Source organism: Mesocricetus auratus, unplaced genomic scaffold (assembly GCF_017639785.1).
Source record: "Mesocricetus auratus isolate SY011 unplaced genomic scaffold, BCM_Maur_2.0 Super-Scaffold_100004, whole genome shotgun sequence".
In the NCBI taxonomy this organism is placed as follows: Eukaryota; Metazoa; Chordata; class Mammalia; order Rodentia; family Cricetidae; genus Mesocricetus; species Mesocricetus auratus.
Window position 1 is genome coordinate 33756709 of NW_024429189.1, and position 18970 is coordinate 33775678.

Below are 18970 nucleotides of genomic sequence, written 5' to 3' on the forward strand. Positions count from 1 at the left end.
GCCAGCTCTTTAAATTTGTTTTAAATTTGTGTGTGTATGTTTATATGTACATGAGTGCCTATCTTACACATACATGTATACTACATTGTACATGTGGAGGTCAGAGGGCAGATTGCAACATATGATTCATTCTCTCTATCTATCTATATCTATCTATCTATCTATCATCTATCTGTGTAGATCTATATCTATAGATATATCTATCTGGATAATCGACAGATAGGCAGGCAGACAGACAGATATATATAGAGAGAGGGAAGACCTTTGAGGGCACTGTGCACAAGCAGCCCCTGCTGCCCCACAGCAGGTGACTGTGCGCAGATCCTAAGACAAGCATTCCCAAACAGGGACGCCTCCTGGCAAACTGCCTTACAGTCTTTGCTTCTGCCCACTTCACAGAGTTGTAGATGTAGTTCAATCTCTTGTTTTGTACTGGAGTCCAACTGAACTTTTCCCAACTTCTGACCCACTAATACTTTTCCTTTAAAAAAAAGTCATCAAACTTGACCATAAGTAATAGTCACTTAACAGACCCCTTGATTTGACCTGTGCAGCACTAAGCATAGCTGACCACGGCTATCCAAACTTCTCCTCACTCCTGGGATACCACACCCCTTACTCTCCACAGCCCCACACCCAGCTACTACTCTGTTTTGCTATTCATCACATAAGAACATCTGTGGGGCTCTCTCACAGTATATAACTTGTTTCTGTTCACTCTCTGGCAATCCCAGGGCTCTCTTGATTTTAAGTATTCCTTACATAATAATGAACCCCAAACTCCTGTCTCCATTCTAGACCCCTGCTTCTGTCTCCACTAAATATTTTAAGGATACTTGATGCTAGCGTGTCTACACCTGAGCTCTTGATAATCACTGCTTTTTAGTCTTCACAAGTCTCAGCAAAGAGACGCCCCTGTTCCCATCTTCCAACTGCCTTGTCTGCTCTCCCCACCCACACCTCCGGTCTGCTGGCTCTTCCCTTAACATCCAGCACCCAGAGGCCGTCTATCACTCTCTGAAACACAGTGAACCTTCTAAACTGACTTCATTCTACACCACTTCTCCACTGACCTTTCTTAGACCATCAGCAAAGAGGCTTTCTTGGTAAAATGCACACCACAGTAAACTCCTTTACTCAAAACGCAAACGTAATTTCCTTGTCCAAGGACGGCTGACTCAGCTCAGTCTCACTGCCCTTCCTGCCACACTGTCTTCCTGTTATGGCTACCTCAGGGGAATTAACTTTGCTGTTCTCTGGGCCTAGAACTCTCTCTTCTGATAACACAGTACCATATCCCTCATTCTCTGCTGGTTCTTTTTCATATGGAACCTCCTCAATGAATCCTCGACTCCCACCAGCTCGCAATCTCTTTCCCAGCTTGATGCCTGTAGATCAGCATTGAATAGTTTTCTAGCATACTACAGAGCTGGCTTAATTGTTCAATGTCAACTCCCCCTCCAAGAGACTAAAGGGGAAGGACTCCCCTCCCCAATTATGCCCACTGTTGTATTTTAACACCAGTGTCTGGCTCATAGAGTGTTGTAATTATTATAAGAAGTTGAGGTGGACTTGAACTCAGAATTCATGTATTATCTTGGATCAATCTAATTTTGCAAGATAGTTAAGTACATTAAAGAGTAGTGAATAAATTCATAGAAAAATTTCAGTCCTTGTACCTTGCTGTTAATCAAGAAAAATTTAACAAATTTACTATTTCAGAATTTTTAAATATTTTTCCAGAGGCACCTCCCAACACCAGGCAAGAAAATAAGAAGGCTTGACTTAGCACCTCATCAGGTTTTAAAGACATCTCATGGGGACAGAGCAGTGACATCCACTGCAGCAGGCATTCAACTCCACAAAGCTCTCTACCTGCTCCTTTTACAAAGGAGATAGGATAGCATAGCACCACCGTGACCTCCGAGGTAGCCAATAACTAGACTTCCATACCACTTGGTAAAATATCTACGGCCAAACGTAAGCCAGCTCTTACTGAACACTACTCCTCTTCTTCCTCCAGAAGTCCAGAGACTTCTCCATAACCGTGCAAGAAATGAGAGACACCATGCACCCAAGTCCACATTTGGATTCAGAGTCACTAACGTCAGTTCTGATTAAATATTGCAATCAGACCCCTTGGGAGGGCACGCAAATGCATCCTTAATGGACTTACGAAATAACTCAAGGACCTTCCTCCGTGGGCAAAGAGCTGAGACTGAAACATGAGACCTGGTAGTGTTTAAATCCCATTTCAGTGGAATATAAAGTTTAAAAAGGCTTCTACTGATGCCTCTGTATTCTGAAACTTTTAGTGTCTTATGAAAGTAACAAATTCTGCTCAGATCAGCCAAGGGCAGGTGGGGAGGCAATGTTGTCCATGCTGGCCCAGGAGGCAGAGGCTGCAGCAAGTCACTTATTCTTTGAAGATGTACGAAGACCATCACAACCAAAAGAAACAAATCGTATCCATCACAGAAGATGATTATGAAAACCTGCTAGGGGTCCAGAAAACTGGCTCAGCAGTTAGGAGCATGTGCTGATCTTGCAGAGGACTGGAGTTTGGTTCCCGGTACCTACATCTGGTAGCTCACTGCCAGCTGTAACCACAGCCCCCAGGGAACCAGATGCCCACTCCTGGCCTCCATAGACACCTGTGCAACACTACTGGAACCATAACTGCATGTAACAAGTATATCCATATGTTCATTCTAAAGGGCTTTGGCTGTAGTGTTAAAAATTACTTCAAAAACTAAACTGTGGCATATGACATTTGGAAGGAAAAATGAGCTGGTGAAGAAAACAAATGAACATGGGCAAATGATGAAAATCCACAGGCAGTTTGATATTGACATACACACCATACTATACGGGAAAAGATACCCAAACGTAGACATTATCAGGGAAGCCTCCAATTCTAAAGAACCTTAAATTTCACTTTTTAAAGTATTCACCCCGAAGTCGAAAGAACTAGATGTAATTCCTTGATGAATTTACTTCTTTTGATAAAGCCCCTAGCAACACGCCATTCTCACCACAGTCCAGGTTCATCCATGAAAATACAGTAACTGCTGAGAAACTGTGGCTTGCCTTCTGGTTCCATATTCCTGAGTCTTGACTGATTGCTTCCATGATTGTGTAATAAAAGTCTCTCACCTCTAGGCTGCAGGCCCTATCACTGTCACGGAGGGGGTCTCTTTATCACCTGATAAAAGCAGTCACGACATGAATTTTGTCAGTCAAAAGTAGGTGGTTGGAGTCAGTGCTCTTAAACACAAGGCAGAGTAGTATAGTAAAGCAGATGGCAGAAATAAAAACGAGTGGAGTTTTTCTCATGGGCTCACAAATTTATACGAACCTATCTGTAACTCAAAGACAGAATATGCACAGATCCATTTGTCAGTCTGTAGGTCTCAAAAGCAAGCTCGTATCTTTGTACCTGATACTTAGATTTCTAGGGATAAGGAATTTAAACCACATCAAAATGGGCCCGACTGCAGTTTTATAAGTGGCTTAAATCTTTTAAGTACTGTTTATGAAGCCAGTTGAAAGCAGAAGACACAGACATCCTAATAAGTATTTTGTAACCTTATCCTGTGAGAGCTACCCCCATTAGCCTGAAGAGAAAGTAGAAAGAAACACAAATTTCTCAAGATGCTATTTGGATCAAGGCTGCTAAGAAAGTGGACATGAGGAAGACTGTGATTGTTTCTAAGTCACAAAGGCTACACCTAAACGCCCATCATAACCCCAGTCTATGTGGTAAGCGTGCTGAAAACGTACTAACTTTAATGACAAAAAAAAAAAAGCAAATGTAAAAATTGGTGCAAATGCCTCAAAGGTAGGAGTTTTGAACAAATAAGAATTGTGACTTTAGATAATCAGCATTAAGCTGATGACATATTTGACATATGAATGAGATTAATGTTAACCTTCAAGAAAGCAGATTTATATATCCTATGGTTTTATAATACAGGGAGACAAAAAATAATTGGTAACCATAAAGGGTTTTCGCCACAAAGAACTACAGTCAGTCAAGATATAGTCAAAGAAACATAAGGCCACATAAAGTCAAATCTGAAGATGTTTTATGTTGACTAAAGAACTACTTTTTAAAACACATGGTGAGGGGCTGGAGAGATGGCTCAGCAGTTAAGAGCACTACCTTCCAAAAGTCCTGAGTTCAATTCCCAGCAACCACATGGTGGCTCACAACCATCTGTAATGAGATCTGATGCCCTCCTCTGACCTTCAGGCAAACATGCAGACAGAACACTGAACACACAAAAATAAATCTTAACACACACACACACACACACACACACACACACACACACAGTGAAAACCCTAGGACCCCGAAGGACCCCATATAAGAGAGGTCTTTAATCTACTGAATATATCCTTTGGTCAAAATCTTCATGGAAAGAGGAATGAAAATTAGAAGATTTCAGTACTTCTTGACTCACTTGTAGCCAAGAAAACTATTATACATTTATGCTGAATATGTAACATACAAACTGGAGAAGCTCCAAAGTCAAGAATATTAAACATTAGAAAGCAGACCTGTAGAACTACTATAATTACATAAGAAACACACATTATAAACTTACAAAGCAACTGGTCAATTTATTCACATTTAATGGGAACTTTTCTAACTGAAGAGAGGCTTACAGAGTGTTCTTAATTTGGAAGAGGATATACTCTAATTATTACTAACAAATGGGATTTGGAGTTGGTATTAGGGGCTCGGCCAGGAAACATGCTGTTTACTGTCTTGGGAACTTCAACCCTCTCAAGTTTGTAAAGTAATCATATTAACCATGAAAAGTACCTAAGTCAACAAGGGACTGATTTACTCAAATGGCATCATGCATGTACAATAGTATTACCTCGGACACAGTACATGCTACATAGACATTAGCTGCCATTACGACGTTTGCCTGCTTTTAAGCTGTGAATGTTATTTAGTAAATAAGAAAATATCTACAGAGGCAAGAAATAGAGTTGTGACTATAAAATAGGGGCATTTAAAATTATCTATCTTTGATGAGAGTAGAAGAGGGACTCCTACTGGGATCTGTCTCAGATCATTGCATATACAGAGCTTACTGCTGGAAAATCTCCACTGTTAAGTTACCTCATCATACTATGAAAACTCTAGTAGAAGTTAAGTTTTAACAAACCTCAGTTTGTTAACAGACACTGGTTTGTTGAGTCTTGGAAGTAAGTAGATACATTTAAACAATTTCATAAACATGTTTAATCAGAATTAAATGCTTGTAACTCTTTAGTTTTGACATCAAAATTCATTTCCTTAAATCAAATTATGACTGAACTTTTTAAAAGGGGGCTAAGTTATTTTTATGTCTGAAAGGTTTGTAAGCTGAGAAAACAGGTTTCTAACTCCCTAGGAGAACCTGCCTTGGCTAATCATTAGCTACTCAATTATTTGTTCTAGTTAAAGCCACTGATAAGGCTGTGCTATTAGTGAGTCCTGCACCTGAAACAGCAACACACTCCCAAACTTTATGATCTGTGAAAAGGGAAATATTACAAGGAAAACCAGAACACGCAGGTGTAAGAAAGTGGTAGGTCAGATAGAAAACCATGGCAGATAGTCCCCTTGAGCCCACATTCAGATTAGAGTTCACTCACTCAAATGGAATGAAATCTAACAGAGGTGGAATTAAGCAGTGTCCCCCAGCTTTGCTGAGGACTAGCACTGGAGACAGTACTAGTTTACATATCAATCACAGGTGCATCACAACACAGGGCAGTGAAGTGTATGTCCTACATGAATCACAGAGAATACAGGAGGAAAATGACAAAGAATAGAAGCAGAGCAGTCCAACTCCAATGATGTTGCTAAATGTTCTAGTATGATATCTTGGATTAGATCTGCTTTTAAGAATAGTTCCATGTTTGGGCAGTGGTGGGCTTAGGGGGGCACCTAAACAACCATTTGAGATGATCTTTAGTCTTAAGATACATTTCCTTTTTATAGGACAGATTCACATTATGCTAGGATAACCTATTCAACAACATAAAATGGATTAAATATCTTATGACTGACATTAGGCTTATCCAAATACACCATGAGTATGTCCTAATGTCTCAACTTCATATATGACTGAGGGTTGAGTTTGAACCCTTGGTTGAAGATCCCTAAAATAATTTCACAACTTAAGATACACAAGTTGGGTTTAAATACCATTATTTTGAAGATAATTATTATGTAATAATTAATGGAATATAGAAATATGACGTATTACATTTTCAAAGTAGGTAAGCTCTGCAAGCAAGTTTTTCTCCTGTAACAATGAAATCAGCGTAACTGTTAAACGACGACTAAGCTGAAATGGAATAAAGAAAGATTGCTGTAAACTTTTTTTTTTTTTTTTTTGGTTTTTTGAGACAGGGTTTCTCCGTTTTGTTTTGGAGGCCGTCCTGGAACTCGCTCTGTAGACCAGGCTGTTCTTGAACTCACAGAGATCCGCCTGCCTCTGCCTCCTGAGTGCTGGGATTAAAGGCATGTGCCACCAACGCCCCAGCAAAGTTGCTGTAAATTCTAACAAAGCACTGGTCATCCCTTTGAGGCTTTGCCATTTATTTTCTCATGTGTAATCTTTACACCTGCATAAACACAACTGGACTTACACTGGATGGGAATATACATGCCAATTTATCACTGAATCAGTTTAAAAGTAAAGTTCCCTTTTTGGGTGGAATATGAAAAAGCTTCTTCCGAAGACCTGAATCTCTGCTCTCTACTCATTTCATCTCTGGGAAAAGGAAGCACCTGCAACTTTATGTCCTCCATTTTTATATTCTCTATTTAAGGCAATATTCAAGAGTCCTCACTGATAGATAGCATGGGGAAGTCTTACAGTGTCAGGATCAACTCAGATTATTCTATCGAAGTGAGGGAGTGGAGAAACGGAAGGGACACATGACATAGCAGCCAGCTGTGCTGAGCGGGAGATGTTAGGTACAGGACCTGCAGCTCTCCCATCCACCCACATGGTGTGAGCAGGCACCTACTCGGCCAATTTTCACACCACTCCCACCAATCCTCTGAAATGAGTACTATGATAGAGGCCAATAAGATAAGAGCTAGAGAAACTAGCGGGCGTTCCAAGTGGCATCCCCACCAACAGCATGTGGCTTTTTGTTCCTGCAAGTTAGGCCCTCCATGGAATTCCAAGTGGCTGGGTTGGTCACAAGATCTGTATCTAGCATAAAAGTCATTATTAGCTGATAATGACGTTTGAGTCCTCTAGTTAATAGGTTCAGTAAATGAACACATCTTTCTCACACTTTAAGCCCTCCATTTCTTTGTAGTAGTGCAAGGTGCTTCCGGTGTGGATTCCTGTGTTACAGCAGTCACAGGAGAGAGAGAGAGAGAGAGAGAGAGAGAGAGAGAGAGAGAGAGAGAGAGAGAGAGAGAGAGAGAGAGAGAGAGAGAGAGAGAGAGAGAGAGGTATGCCATGTATTAATAAGCCTTCTATGTTACTATCGTCCTTTGGGTCTCAGCAATCTTCCAAAAGGAGTAGGCATTGCGACCTGGTTACCACCAACCAAAGTTCCACACCACAGAGAACTTTCACCAGGTAAAAGTCAGACTTACATAATTTAGCAACACAAGAACCTGAGGATTCTGGGAAATTCAGTTACAAAATCTTATTCCTTAAAGGAGAAAGCTCAGCAATGGAGAAGTTCAGTGAAGATGAAAAAAGTTGACTGAAATAAAATGACAGGGATAAAGAACAAGATAGAACAATGAGAGCCTAAGATGATGAAAGACATGTCAAGTTTTAGTAGTGTCCCATTTCTATCTACACCGTCCCTTTTTCATTGCAAAGGAAAAAATGACAAATTTTAAAGTCTACGTTATGCCCTTGACAGACTTTCATATTCCTCTATTTGAGACAAATCAGTGTTTTCATCAGTCCTGCTCATTCATCATTCACTGAAATATATTTATGCAATCAAGGCTTATTAGTGACAGTCCTTGGCTTTAACATTTTTCAGCCAAAAGATGAGCACTGGGTTCAGCAGTGCATCTTCAATGAACAAGAAGAAAGTAGAACCTGGCATTCAAAGTAAGGCGGAAGAAACGGTTACCATGGTTCTCTGTCATCCTAAAAAACTGGACAGACATGTTTCCAGGGACACATGGGAAGAAGACAAAATACTTAGAGGAGTAACTTGGATTAGAACCTATGCCAGAGGGAAGCACCTCCCAAAGTAACAAACTTGAGGACATTTCAATTTATCCTAGACAGGATGCCTAAGGTGTCGAGCAAGCGTTATCCATGCACCCTCCCTACAGACTTATAGCCATGGCTATGTGCTGTCTGTGGCTCCTGTTGATGCATGGGGCTTATCAGAGAAAGGCAAGTCTACTCAAGCACCACAATAGGAGAGCAGCTAAGCAAAGCTTAGACTTCGGACTTCAGTGTTCTGCTACGACCTTAGTGTGGAGCTTAGGGCAAATCCAGTTGTTTTCTCCTTGACAGACAAGAAGAGAGTTGTGGGATGGCCAATCTCTTGTTCTTTGAATATTATTTTTCTTTAGAGCTGAAAACTTTATACTTAGCAGATCCCTTTGCTTTTAGGTTTGAAGCAGGATTGCGAGTACTAACAGGGCACTTTTGTGTAGATTGATTAAATGCTGTTCTTAAAACTTCGCCTGGAATATTAAAAATAAATCTGTCAACAGGCACTGTAGGCTTCACCATTAGTGGCTGATTTGTTAATAAATCTTAGGAAAATCACAACAAAATAATGTGTGTTATATCTGGCAAAGATTAGGTATTATACCGTGATAGTATATTTTTCAGATGAGTTAACCCACTCATAGTGTTGGAAGTGCAGCCAGATGTATTCTGTATACCAAGCTGAAAATGCCATGGTAACCACTGTTCCTAGGCAACTGCAGAACTACGTGTGGGGTCCACTTTCCATACAATAAATACAAGAAGAGAGTGGAGGGGAAAATAAAGTGTACATGATAACCTGGACCCCCCCAAAAAAAGAAAGAAAAACAGACACAAAAATATTTCTTAATGAGTCCAAATACATAATGTATTACAACAGGAAATACAACCTTAATTACTCTGCATAAAATAACTAGAATTAAAATTCACCAAGTAAAACAAAGACAGATGTTTACTTACTTCATTAGTATGTCATCTGCTTTTAAACTACACTATGTAGGAAAAGGATAAAACTGGGTAAAAGAGGAATGTGAAGCATTCCTAAAAAATTTAGTCAGCTATTTAAAACTAATACTCTGGGTATTAAATTTCACTTGCATAATAGTAGATGGCAAGAAGTTTCAGTTTCTCAATCTTTGAATGTTTTCTGCATGCAAATTGAGACCACATGGAATGCCCAGTAGAGACTATCCTTTTACCATGCTTCCAGCCACAACCCTATCCCGAAGGAGGTCAAACACCATGCTAGTGGTCAGGGGGAAAGCTATTCATCGTTGCACGCCCAGGATTCTAAGCAGTAAAACTACACCAAATATGCAAGTGAAAATTTCTCCGAAGGTTTTTTGAATATTGTGGGTGAAGATTTCCAATCACTGCTTTTCATCTCTGCTACCTTCACTTGAAACATAAATAAGCCTAAGAGGTTAACTGGCCTAAAAGGCAAGGCCATCTGTCCTCTGCCTACTCATTTAGTCAAATGTGTTTGCAACAGACAATAAATGGGTATAGGAGTTAGATTCCTATACTTAGCGTTAATTCCAAAATTCCATATTAGTCCTAATTTACGTCAATGCCACTGTGTTTGACAATCTGGCTGTATATGGTTACATAGGAATAGCATTTTAACTGTTCATACATATAACAACAAAGGCTGAATACCATATACCTTATCACACAAATGGCATTTCAAATCACTGGGAGGAAAAAAAAAACTGCTTAAGAAAATGTTCAGAAACGTTTCAGGAAAAAGTGATAGAAAATTTCCAATTGGAAATTCATTTTGAAATGAACATTTATGTAGAATGTAATACATTCCTTTTTGGAGAAAATGACATGGGGCTAAAAATCATGCCAAAGTGTACAGAAAATTTATGTACATGAAAAAGTCATCATCATAGCACTGACTTAAATGGAGTGTCAGTAAAACTTATTCTTTAGATGGCATGTTCCACAAAAGGTTGGAATAGTGTTTTGTTAACTTGGCTTAATGACCACTTTTGGGAAGAGCACAAGCAGCTGTCAAAATTGTACTGAAAATCAACAGTCAGCTATGTGAATAATTCCAGTTTTTGTTCCAGAATCACTATCCAAGTGGCTCAATTTGCCAATGTTGAGAAATGTCCTGTAAGCATGAGGCAGATTATTAAATATGGAAAGTCAAAAGTAGAAGAGATGTAGTTAATACTTTTATTCAAAAAACAGATACATTTAGAGTTAAGTATTGACTACTTAAAAGAGGACCAAAATGAACCAAAGGTAAAAATGAAAATGCTGTTCATTATAAATGGTTTCCATGCATTACTAACATTTATCTTTCTAGCTTATTTTTCTGTCACTTTACCAAACAAAATAAGGGTTTCTAACATAACCATTTCAACATTTTCTTTCTTTTTTTTAAGATGTGTTGTGGGTAAAAATGGAAAAATGACAGTGCTGTACTTCTGTTAAACAGCGCACCCTTGTGGTTTATGTTGCATCACAAGCAATAGCAGCTTTGGTCATACTTAATTTTTTCTTTTCAGTTACGTTTATATTTCATTGCTATTACTTTCAACGACTAGAAGCATAACGTTTGCTAAAATTCCAACTAAATTGTTCAAGTAGATGTATATTTTATTTAAAATTAAAACAAAATTGCAACAAAATAAATAACATTCATAAGCAGATATGTTCTGCTGAACTTCATGAATATTTGAATATAAACAATATCAACTCAAGAGTTTATTATAATTTATATAAGACTCCTACCAATAAGAACACACAAATCAAACCATACAAGACAGATTCAGAGAAAGTGATTATTCTCTGTAGACATTCTTCACTAGGAACCAACTCTGTGGAGAAGAGTGATACAGAAAACAGAGGCAGCATCACTCCATTCTGAAAGGATGAGAAGTGAGACTTCCCATGAGCAACAACAACTCAAATGTCCTGCTTAGAGTTCAGAGAATCCTGAAACTGACAAGGAATAGAGGCTTAAACTGAAAATTATCATCAGTAGATAGATGAACCTGAGATCCCCCAAATGATGACTGATAACAGTTTCTGACCTGGGAAATGTGTCAGTCAGCCACAGAGACCAATATGAAGACAAGTTAGGCATGTTCTCTCCTGGATTTCGCTGGAGATGACTTGAGCAGAGGGAATGGGAGACACTATGAGAATAGGTGAAGCCTGCTCTCTAGTAGACTTGAAAACTATAAAACAAACACACACCAAGATGGACTTTCGAATACAGTGTAAAAAAACAGAGTTGCATGTTAGATGTGCTGATTTCCATACAGTAATGAGTCAGTATTCATGTGTTCAAACTTAACAGGAAGACTGGAATTACAAAGTTGGTATAGTAATTTCCTAGGAATGCTTAAAATAGGAGTCGGAAATCAGAGCATGCGGACAGCCATGCTCCCTGCCCTTGCCTGATATCCTCTCTGGTGACTTCCAGTGTTCCTGGGTCTGCACATGGCCTTCTCTTCTGTCTCCATGCTGTGTCAATCATCTAAAATGGATCCTAGTTTTTGCAGTTAAGCTTAACTTAAAATGAGATGGTGGTACCTCCAAACTGAAATCCATATGCACACCCTATATTTCTAAGTCAAGTCATATTTACAAGCATTGGGGCTTAATGAAAGACGGTTAGAAGGACAAATGTAGACAAGCAAAAGGTAAACAGGCTTCCAGAGAAGTGGAATTCTTAATCCCAGAAGGCACCGTGAGGAGAAACGATAGGGAAGCACAGTGGCCAGTTTCTAAACAAGAACAATGGCGACAAGGTGAGGAGCCAGGAGCCTAAAAATTACTCATGCCAGGGGCCATTTTGTGGATTCTAAACCTTAGAAGCTGTACCCTGGTTACATTAGGACCTGGATACAACTCTTAGAAGAGTATTATTCAGATCACTATAGTTGAGATCCACTCACAAATTCAACGACAACAACAAAATAAATACCCTTTCTTCAAGAATTTAGTAAGTGGATGTAAGATCATAGATTCTGACTAGAGAGATGTCTCAGAGGTTTAGAGCACTGACTACTCTTCCAGAGGACCTGAGTTCAATTCCCAGCAGCCACATGGTGGCTCACAATGAGATCTGGCGTCTTCTTCTGGCATGCAAATATGAATGCAGGCAGAATACTGTATACATAATAAATAAAAAAATCTTTTTTAAAAAAGATCATAGATTCAGGTATGGCCAGTACAGAAAATGGGTAATGGATAAAGAAAGTAACAGTATTACTTAAAAGGCGGGAGGGGAACTCCTAAGTTATAAAGAGACCATGAAGATCCTTGAAGGAAGAGTTAAATGAAGGACGATTAGTCACATCAAATCTAGCCATGAGTCTAAGTAGTGAGTAGGAAGGCATGAGTTCATGTGTGTACATGAACAGACACAAACAAACATAACCCCAGCTTAATCATTAAGGGTTTTGGTAATGAATAAACAAGAACTGCTTCTTCAGCTTCTCTAGGGAAAAGCCAATAATTCTGGTTCCTGTTGAACAATACATCAAAGAACTACCCAGATGTCCAGATCAAAAGACAAAATAATCAGAAAATTGCGTAAAGATGTGTAATTTACCAAAGGCAATATACAAGAAAAAAAAATTTACTTAACACAGGGCACCAAGTGGTCACAGAGCGGAGGGTGAGAATCAAAAGAACCAGCTTTCCATGAGGTCAATGGTGGCATGGCTCAGAAACGTAAGAGGCAGGCGTTAGTTAGAGGATCCAGACTCCTTGGGATCAAAGCACACAAAGTTACTGGGATGGCTTGGATGAGGACAGTTAGAATAGGCGTAACTTCTGTTCAAAGGGAAGAAGAGTTTGGTAGCTACATGACCGTGTAATAGTTTATATTCTTATAGCTCAGTTTTAAGACAAGTAACATGGAACATGATCTTTGAAAGACTCTTGTTCCTATAAAGAAGTAGAAAGGGGCTGTACCACAAAAAGAGCCTGTAGGAACAGCCTTGTCCTGTCTTCCTTGCATAGTTGCTGTCTGACTCTTGCTCAGGCCCAAGGACGCCTTATCCTTGACATTCTGGAATCCGAATGGAGTTATTCACCCAACTCCTGTACTCCCCCACACATTTATGACTAAACACGAAGATCCTCTTTTCTGAGAACCACCGTCCAACTACAGAAAGGATACCTTGCAAGTTTTGTCAGCAAAATGACTCTCTCAGGAAGGAAAGCAATGACCCTTATGTTTCGTAAGATGAAGGTTTTTATGCCACCACATTAACTTAGATAAGGAAATACTTAGTTTCTAAAGAGTTCATCTCTCTGAGTTGCTAACCACCCATCAACTTCAATACTGGAGCACCACTTGGGGTCTAAGCAACACAAAATACTGTCAATGTCACTTAAAGTGCTCCGCCTGACTATAAACAATAAAGTAGATGGTGTTATGTCCCGTCACATTTACCTAAATCTCACTTATGGTCCACCTGAATAAAGCAAGGGAAGTATAGATATTTTAAGACAAATGGATCTCACACAAAGAGATATTCAGGAAAACTTTAGTGTTAAATATTTTTATTTTAAATTGAGGTGGTCTGGTAAGGTGGCTTAGCTGGTAAAGGCACAGGGGCTTTCCTCCCAAGCCTGATGACCTGGGTTCAATCCCCGGAGCCGACATGCTGAAAGGACAGAATACATACACATTCTTCTCTAACTTCCGTATGCCACACACAGCACACAACCGTACTAAAATGAGTATTTTGTTGTTGGTGGTGGTAATCGATAAAGCTTTAGGTGGAACATCCCCTCTGGATAGACAGTATGTGTAGAACAGCAGCATATTCTAGTAAAAGGATTGTTTAAAAAAAAAAAAAAACACTGATAGATCAAGTAAACCCCAGGATTTCCCACTGGAGAATCTCTGAAGATACCAAACGTTAGAAACCCAAGAATGGAACATGCAGACGCATGTGGTTGTTCAGAAGGTATGCATTGAAGATAACGCATTTAATCCCTGATACATGCAGACAGTATAGATATCCTGGCTGAGAGGAAGTCAAGCAGAACGAAATTTATATATCATGTATTAGAGCTTGAGGACGGAAGCTTTTTAAAACTGACATTCAGTCAAGATACAGCAGAAGTATCCATGACCTTTTCCTATCAACCGTGTCACTGAGTACATATTAATAGCTGTTCCTTTCTCAGTAGTCTATGTGGAAATGGACAACTCAAGTAGAGAAAAACAGATGCCTCCTTACATCAACCTGAAAAAAAGAAATCCCAAGCCCAGCGCACCTTGTCGTTGTCATCCACACTGGTGGATCTCACCACACACGAAGCTCGCCTCTCTTGGCCTTGCACAGCACCCTGGGATGTGGGCATGGGGGGGCAGCGGGGCACGCCTCTTCTTGGGTCCTTCTGAGGGTAGTGTGTTGGAAATGTAGGGTTTGGAAATGGTGTTGGACCTTGTGAAAGATGGGCGGTGCTTGCTCACTAGTGGGGTCGCAGGTGCGCTGGCAGTCTAGCAGAGAATCAAAAGGCAATGCCCATGTATAATCAAATTAAAAACCACTTTAAAAATATTTGTTAAGAATCTTAACATGCAGCATGAAAATGCTTACTTGCTCCCGCTTCTTCTTACTGCGTTGGAAAAAGCTGAAAATCCCTCTGTTTTCTTTCTCCTTCACGATGTCTGGGGTTTGTGATATTTGGCAGGACTCTGGAAAGATGAAAAACAATTTCCTTTTTGTTCGTGGGTGTAACTCATTTCCAGTGTTTCTTTTCCTAGCCTCTCCTTCAAAAGCTTTTCTGGTGATGAACGTTACCAGTTACAGCTAGTCTGCTAGGCAGCAAATACCTTATCCAATTCTCAAAGCAACAAGAGAATATAGCTACCACTTTAGACCAGAGGCAAATAAAGCTTAAGGAAGCTAAGACACACAGCCAGGGTCAAGAGGCAGAGCTAGACAGTGAACTCAACTCCTTATGCACTGTGTCATTGTCAGCATTTCAGATGCGAAGTAAGAAGGTTACAGCACAGTGACACACGATGCCTCTCTCACACAGCTTGTCCTTTTGTTTATTTCAGCTATAATTCTGTCAGAGCTAAACAACCACGAAGTGTTATTTCACTCTCAAAACATGAGCCATTATAATTACAGCTGCCACTCTATATGCAAGTACACTTCGGTGGATCCAAACAAACCCCACATGGAAAATGCTCCAAGAAAAATTAAACCTGTACTGAATTCATACAGATTTTTTTCCTGGCCTTCATTCCTGATTGAAAACCTACCATAATGACCATTTACAAGGTACTGGGTGTCACAAATAGTCCTGAGATGACTTACTGTATATGAGGGGTGGTGAGTATTGGCTATATGCAAACACTAGGCAATTCTTTATCAAGGACTTGAGTTTCCACAGATTTTGGTGTCCACAAAGGTTCAGGACCAATCTGCCATAGGCACTCAGGGAAGAATGAACCAAAAAATGTGTCACAAATGATATTTGTTTAACCTAGTAGCTCTAGTAGGTTACCAGGCCCTAAAGGTTAACATTGCTAAAATTGGACTTCAGTTAGAATGGCAATCATCAAACTTCAAGACTGTATCCATAATCCTTCTTTAACCATCTCCCAAATGTTTATTGCCTAATGTCAACTGACACAGTCAATAACCAAGGACCAAGCCAGCACCTAGGCCACTGTGTCCCAGTATACTTCCAAAAAACAGTATCTCACTGGAAGGAATCATGACTGCTTTGAATTAGTTGATTTTCTGTTTGTATAAAGCAGTGCACTACAAACAACTAGTCACATCAGGGTGAAAGTTGCCAAAGTTCACTGGGAATCATGCCAAGGGACTCAGGAGCCATCCTACAAGTGTTTGCACTGGCGAAATTCAGGATGCTTTACTATCGTTAAGAAAAACCATATATAGCTGGGCAGTGGTGGTGCACGCCTTTAATCCCAGCACTCGGGAGGCAGACACAGGCGGATCTCTGTGAGTTCGAGGCCGGGCTGAACCGACAGCCTCCAAAACAATACAGAGAAACCCTGTCTTGTAAAACCAAAAAAAAAAAAAAAAAAAAAGAAAAACAGTATATATTGAAACATCACATGAGCATGAGGAACTGACTTCAGATTCCCTGAACCCACATAAAGCTGAATGAGAGAACACTCATCTGTAATCCTAGTGCTCCTACTGTGTGAAGGGAAACAGACAGGAGAATCCCTGGAGGCCTGTGGGTCCTCTAGCTTGGCATGCACAGCAGTAAGGACTCTGTCTCAAATGAAGTGGACTACAGCGAACATCATATGCCTGGGGTCTGCTACATGCATGTCATAGCACACGGACTCCTGTATAGACATGTCATAGCTCACGGACTCCTGTATAGACATGTCATAGCACATAGACTCCTGTATAGACATGTCATAGCACATGGACTCCTATATAGACATGTCATAGCACATAGACTCCTGTATAGACATGTCATAGCACACAGACTCCTGTATAGACATGTTATAGCACACAGACCCCTGTATAGACATGTTATAGCACACAGACCCCTGTATAGACATGTCATAGCACATAGACTCCTGTATAGACATGTCATAGCACACAGACTCCTGTATAGACATGTTATAGCACACGGACCCCTGTATAGACATGTCATAGCACACAGACTCCTGTATAGGTATGTTATAGCACACAGACTCCTGTATAGACATGTCATAGCACATAGACCCTGTATAGACATGTCATAGCACAGACTCCTGTATAGACATGTCATAGCACAGACTCCTGTATAGACATGTTATAGCACACAGACCCCTGTGTAGACATGTTATAGCACACAGACCCCTGTATAGACATGTCATAGCACATAGACCCTGTATAGACATGTCATAGCACACGGACTCCTGTATAGACATGTTATAGCACACGGACCCCTGTATAGACATGTCATAGCACACGGACTCCTGTATAGACATGTCATAGCACATAGACCCTGTATAGACATGTCATAGCACATAGACCCTGTATAGACATGTCATAGCTCACAGACTCCTGTATAGACATGTCATAGCACACAGACCCTGTATAGACATGTCATAGCACATAGACCCTGTATAGACATCCCGCCCTGTTCCCCCACATTCTTATACACAAGATTTTTTAAACAGTGCTAGCAGCCAAAAGGAAGACTGTATAAGACGAGCACTCTCTTTCAGTTCCTTATTAAGATGCACAGAGCAAATGCTGATGATGATTAGCGATGTTATTGCTGTGTCTCTAAGTGGAGGTACAAACCACTATTTATGAAGGGTGTTTTGTTTGCCTGGAGAAGGGATCTCTGTGCAGCTCAGGGTGGTCTTGCAGCCTGAGGCTTACACAGTCCCCTTCTTCCACTTCCTGAGGAGCTGGGGCTACAGACAAGCATCATTTGGTGCTTATGAAGTATCCTTGCTACAAATTACCTCACCCAAACCTGTCAAGTCTCTAGATTTATAGTCAGTTGACAGGACCAAATATGTACGGGGAAGTGATACACACAGGGTGCGTGGGACCAGTACTGGAATAGACACTATGAGATGAACCATGGAGACAAAAGGCTTGGTGTCTTTAGTGAGACAATTATAAATTCAAAAGGGGGTGAGAAGTAAACTGTGAAAGCATCTCTTACACACACACACAAATGAGAATTCTATGCAAATCAAAGTACAATTTCAATGATATTGGAAACAAAGCTCTAGGCATAAAAGTGTGAGAGAAGATTTAGATGGGACTTAAGAAGTAAATGTATAATCTTAAATGACTGTACTTAAAATAAGTGTTTAAAAAAATAAGCAAATGGTGGCAATGCCTGAACTAGGAAGCAGGGAGAGTGTGCTGGGTGTGTGTGTGTGTGTGTGTGTGTGTGTGTGTGTGTGTGTGTGTGTGTGTGTGTGTGTGCCAACTTGACAGAAGCTTTGGTCATCTGGAAAGGGGGAATCTCAATTTAGAAAAGGCCATCAGATAGGAGAGGGCCCAGTCATCTGTAGGTGGTGTCATCTGGGTACTGGTGACCTTTGGTTGTATGAGAAAGCAGGCTGAGGAAGTCAAGGCCTTTGCTTCAATCCTGTTGCTAGGTCCCTGCCCTGGTTGAGTTCCTGCCTCAACCTCTCTTAATAAGATAGACTGTGATCAGGACCTTTTCCTGCTCAAGTTGCTTTGGGGTCAGGGCATTTTTATCCCAGTAGTAGAAAGAAAAGTAGGGCAGGCGGTTAAAACCAAAGCATGCATTAGTGCAATCTGTCACAGTAACGATAAAGGAAAACTGTATTTCACAAACCGAAACACCAGTAACTCAAACTTGAAATGAGCAGCATGCACTGCACAAGGGCCTTCCTGAGGCTAACAAATAACCGTGAGGACACAGACAGAACTTCCAGGTTAAAGGGGTCTCATACGCTTTATTTCTGAGGACCCTGTGAAAGAAGAAATAAAAGCTTCATTCTGAGCTATTTTTCCCCCATTGACATATGTTAGCTGGTGGTGTGACAAATGTTAAATAAATAAATAAATAAATAAATAAATAAATAAATAAATAAATAAAACCTCAGCATTCCATTCACATTTCAGAAATCAAGTGACCCGAGATTTGAATAACTCGCAAACTCATGGAGCCATTCAGCAAGCATAGCCAGACTATGTCAAATGATGCTTCTTTCTGGACAACCGGTCACCCTACACACACACCAGGTCAGCCCTCCTCACTTAAAGCTGTATGCAGACGGCTGA

General features: G+C 40.3%; 1 protein-coding gene across 1 annotated transcript in view; it reads right to left on the bottom strand.

Moving 5' to 3' along the window:
• Cobll1 (cordon-bleu WH2 repeat protein like 1) overlaps positions 1-18970 on the bottom strand; it is a 152254-nt gene that overhangs the window by 21305 nt on the left and 111979 nt on the right. The window contains 3 exon segments of the mRNA XM_040745464.1: positions 14481-14573; positions 14575-14706; positions 14807-14904. Of these exon segments, the coding sequence (XP_040601398.1) occupies positions 14481-14573; positions 14575-14706; positions 14807-14904 (323 nt within the window).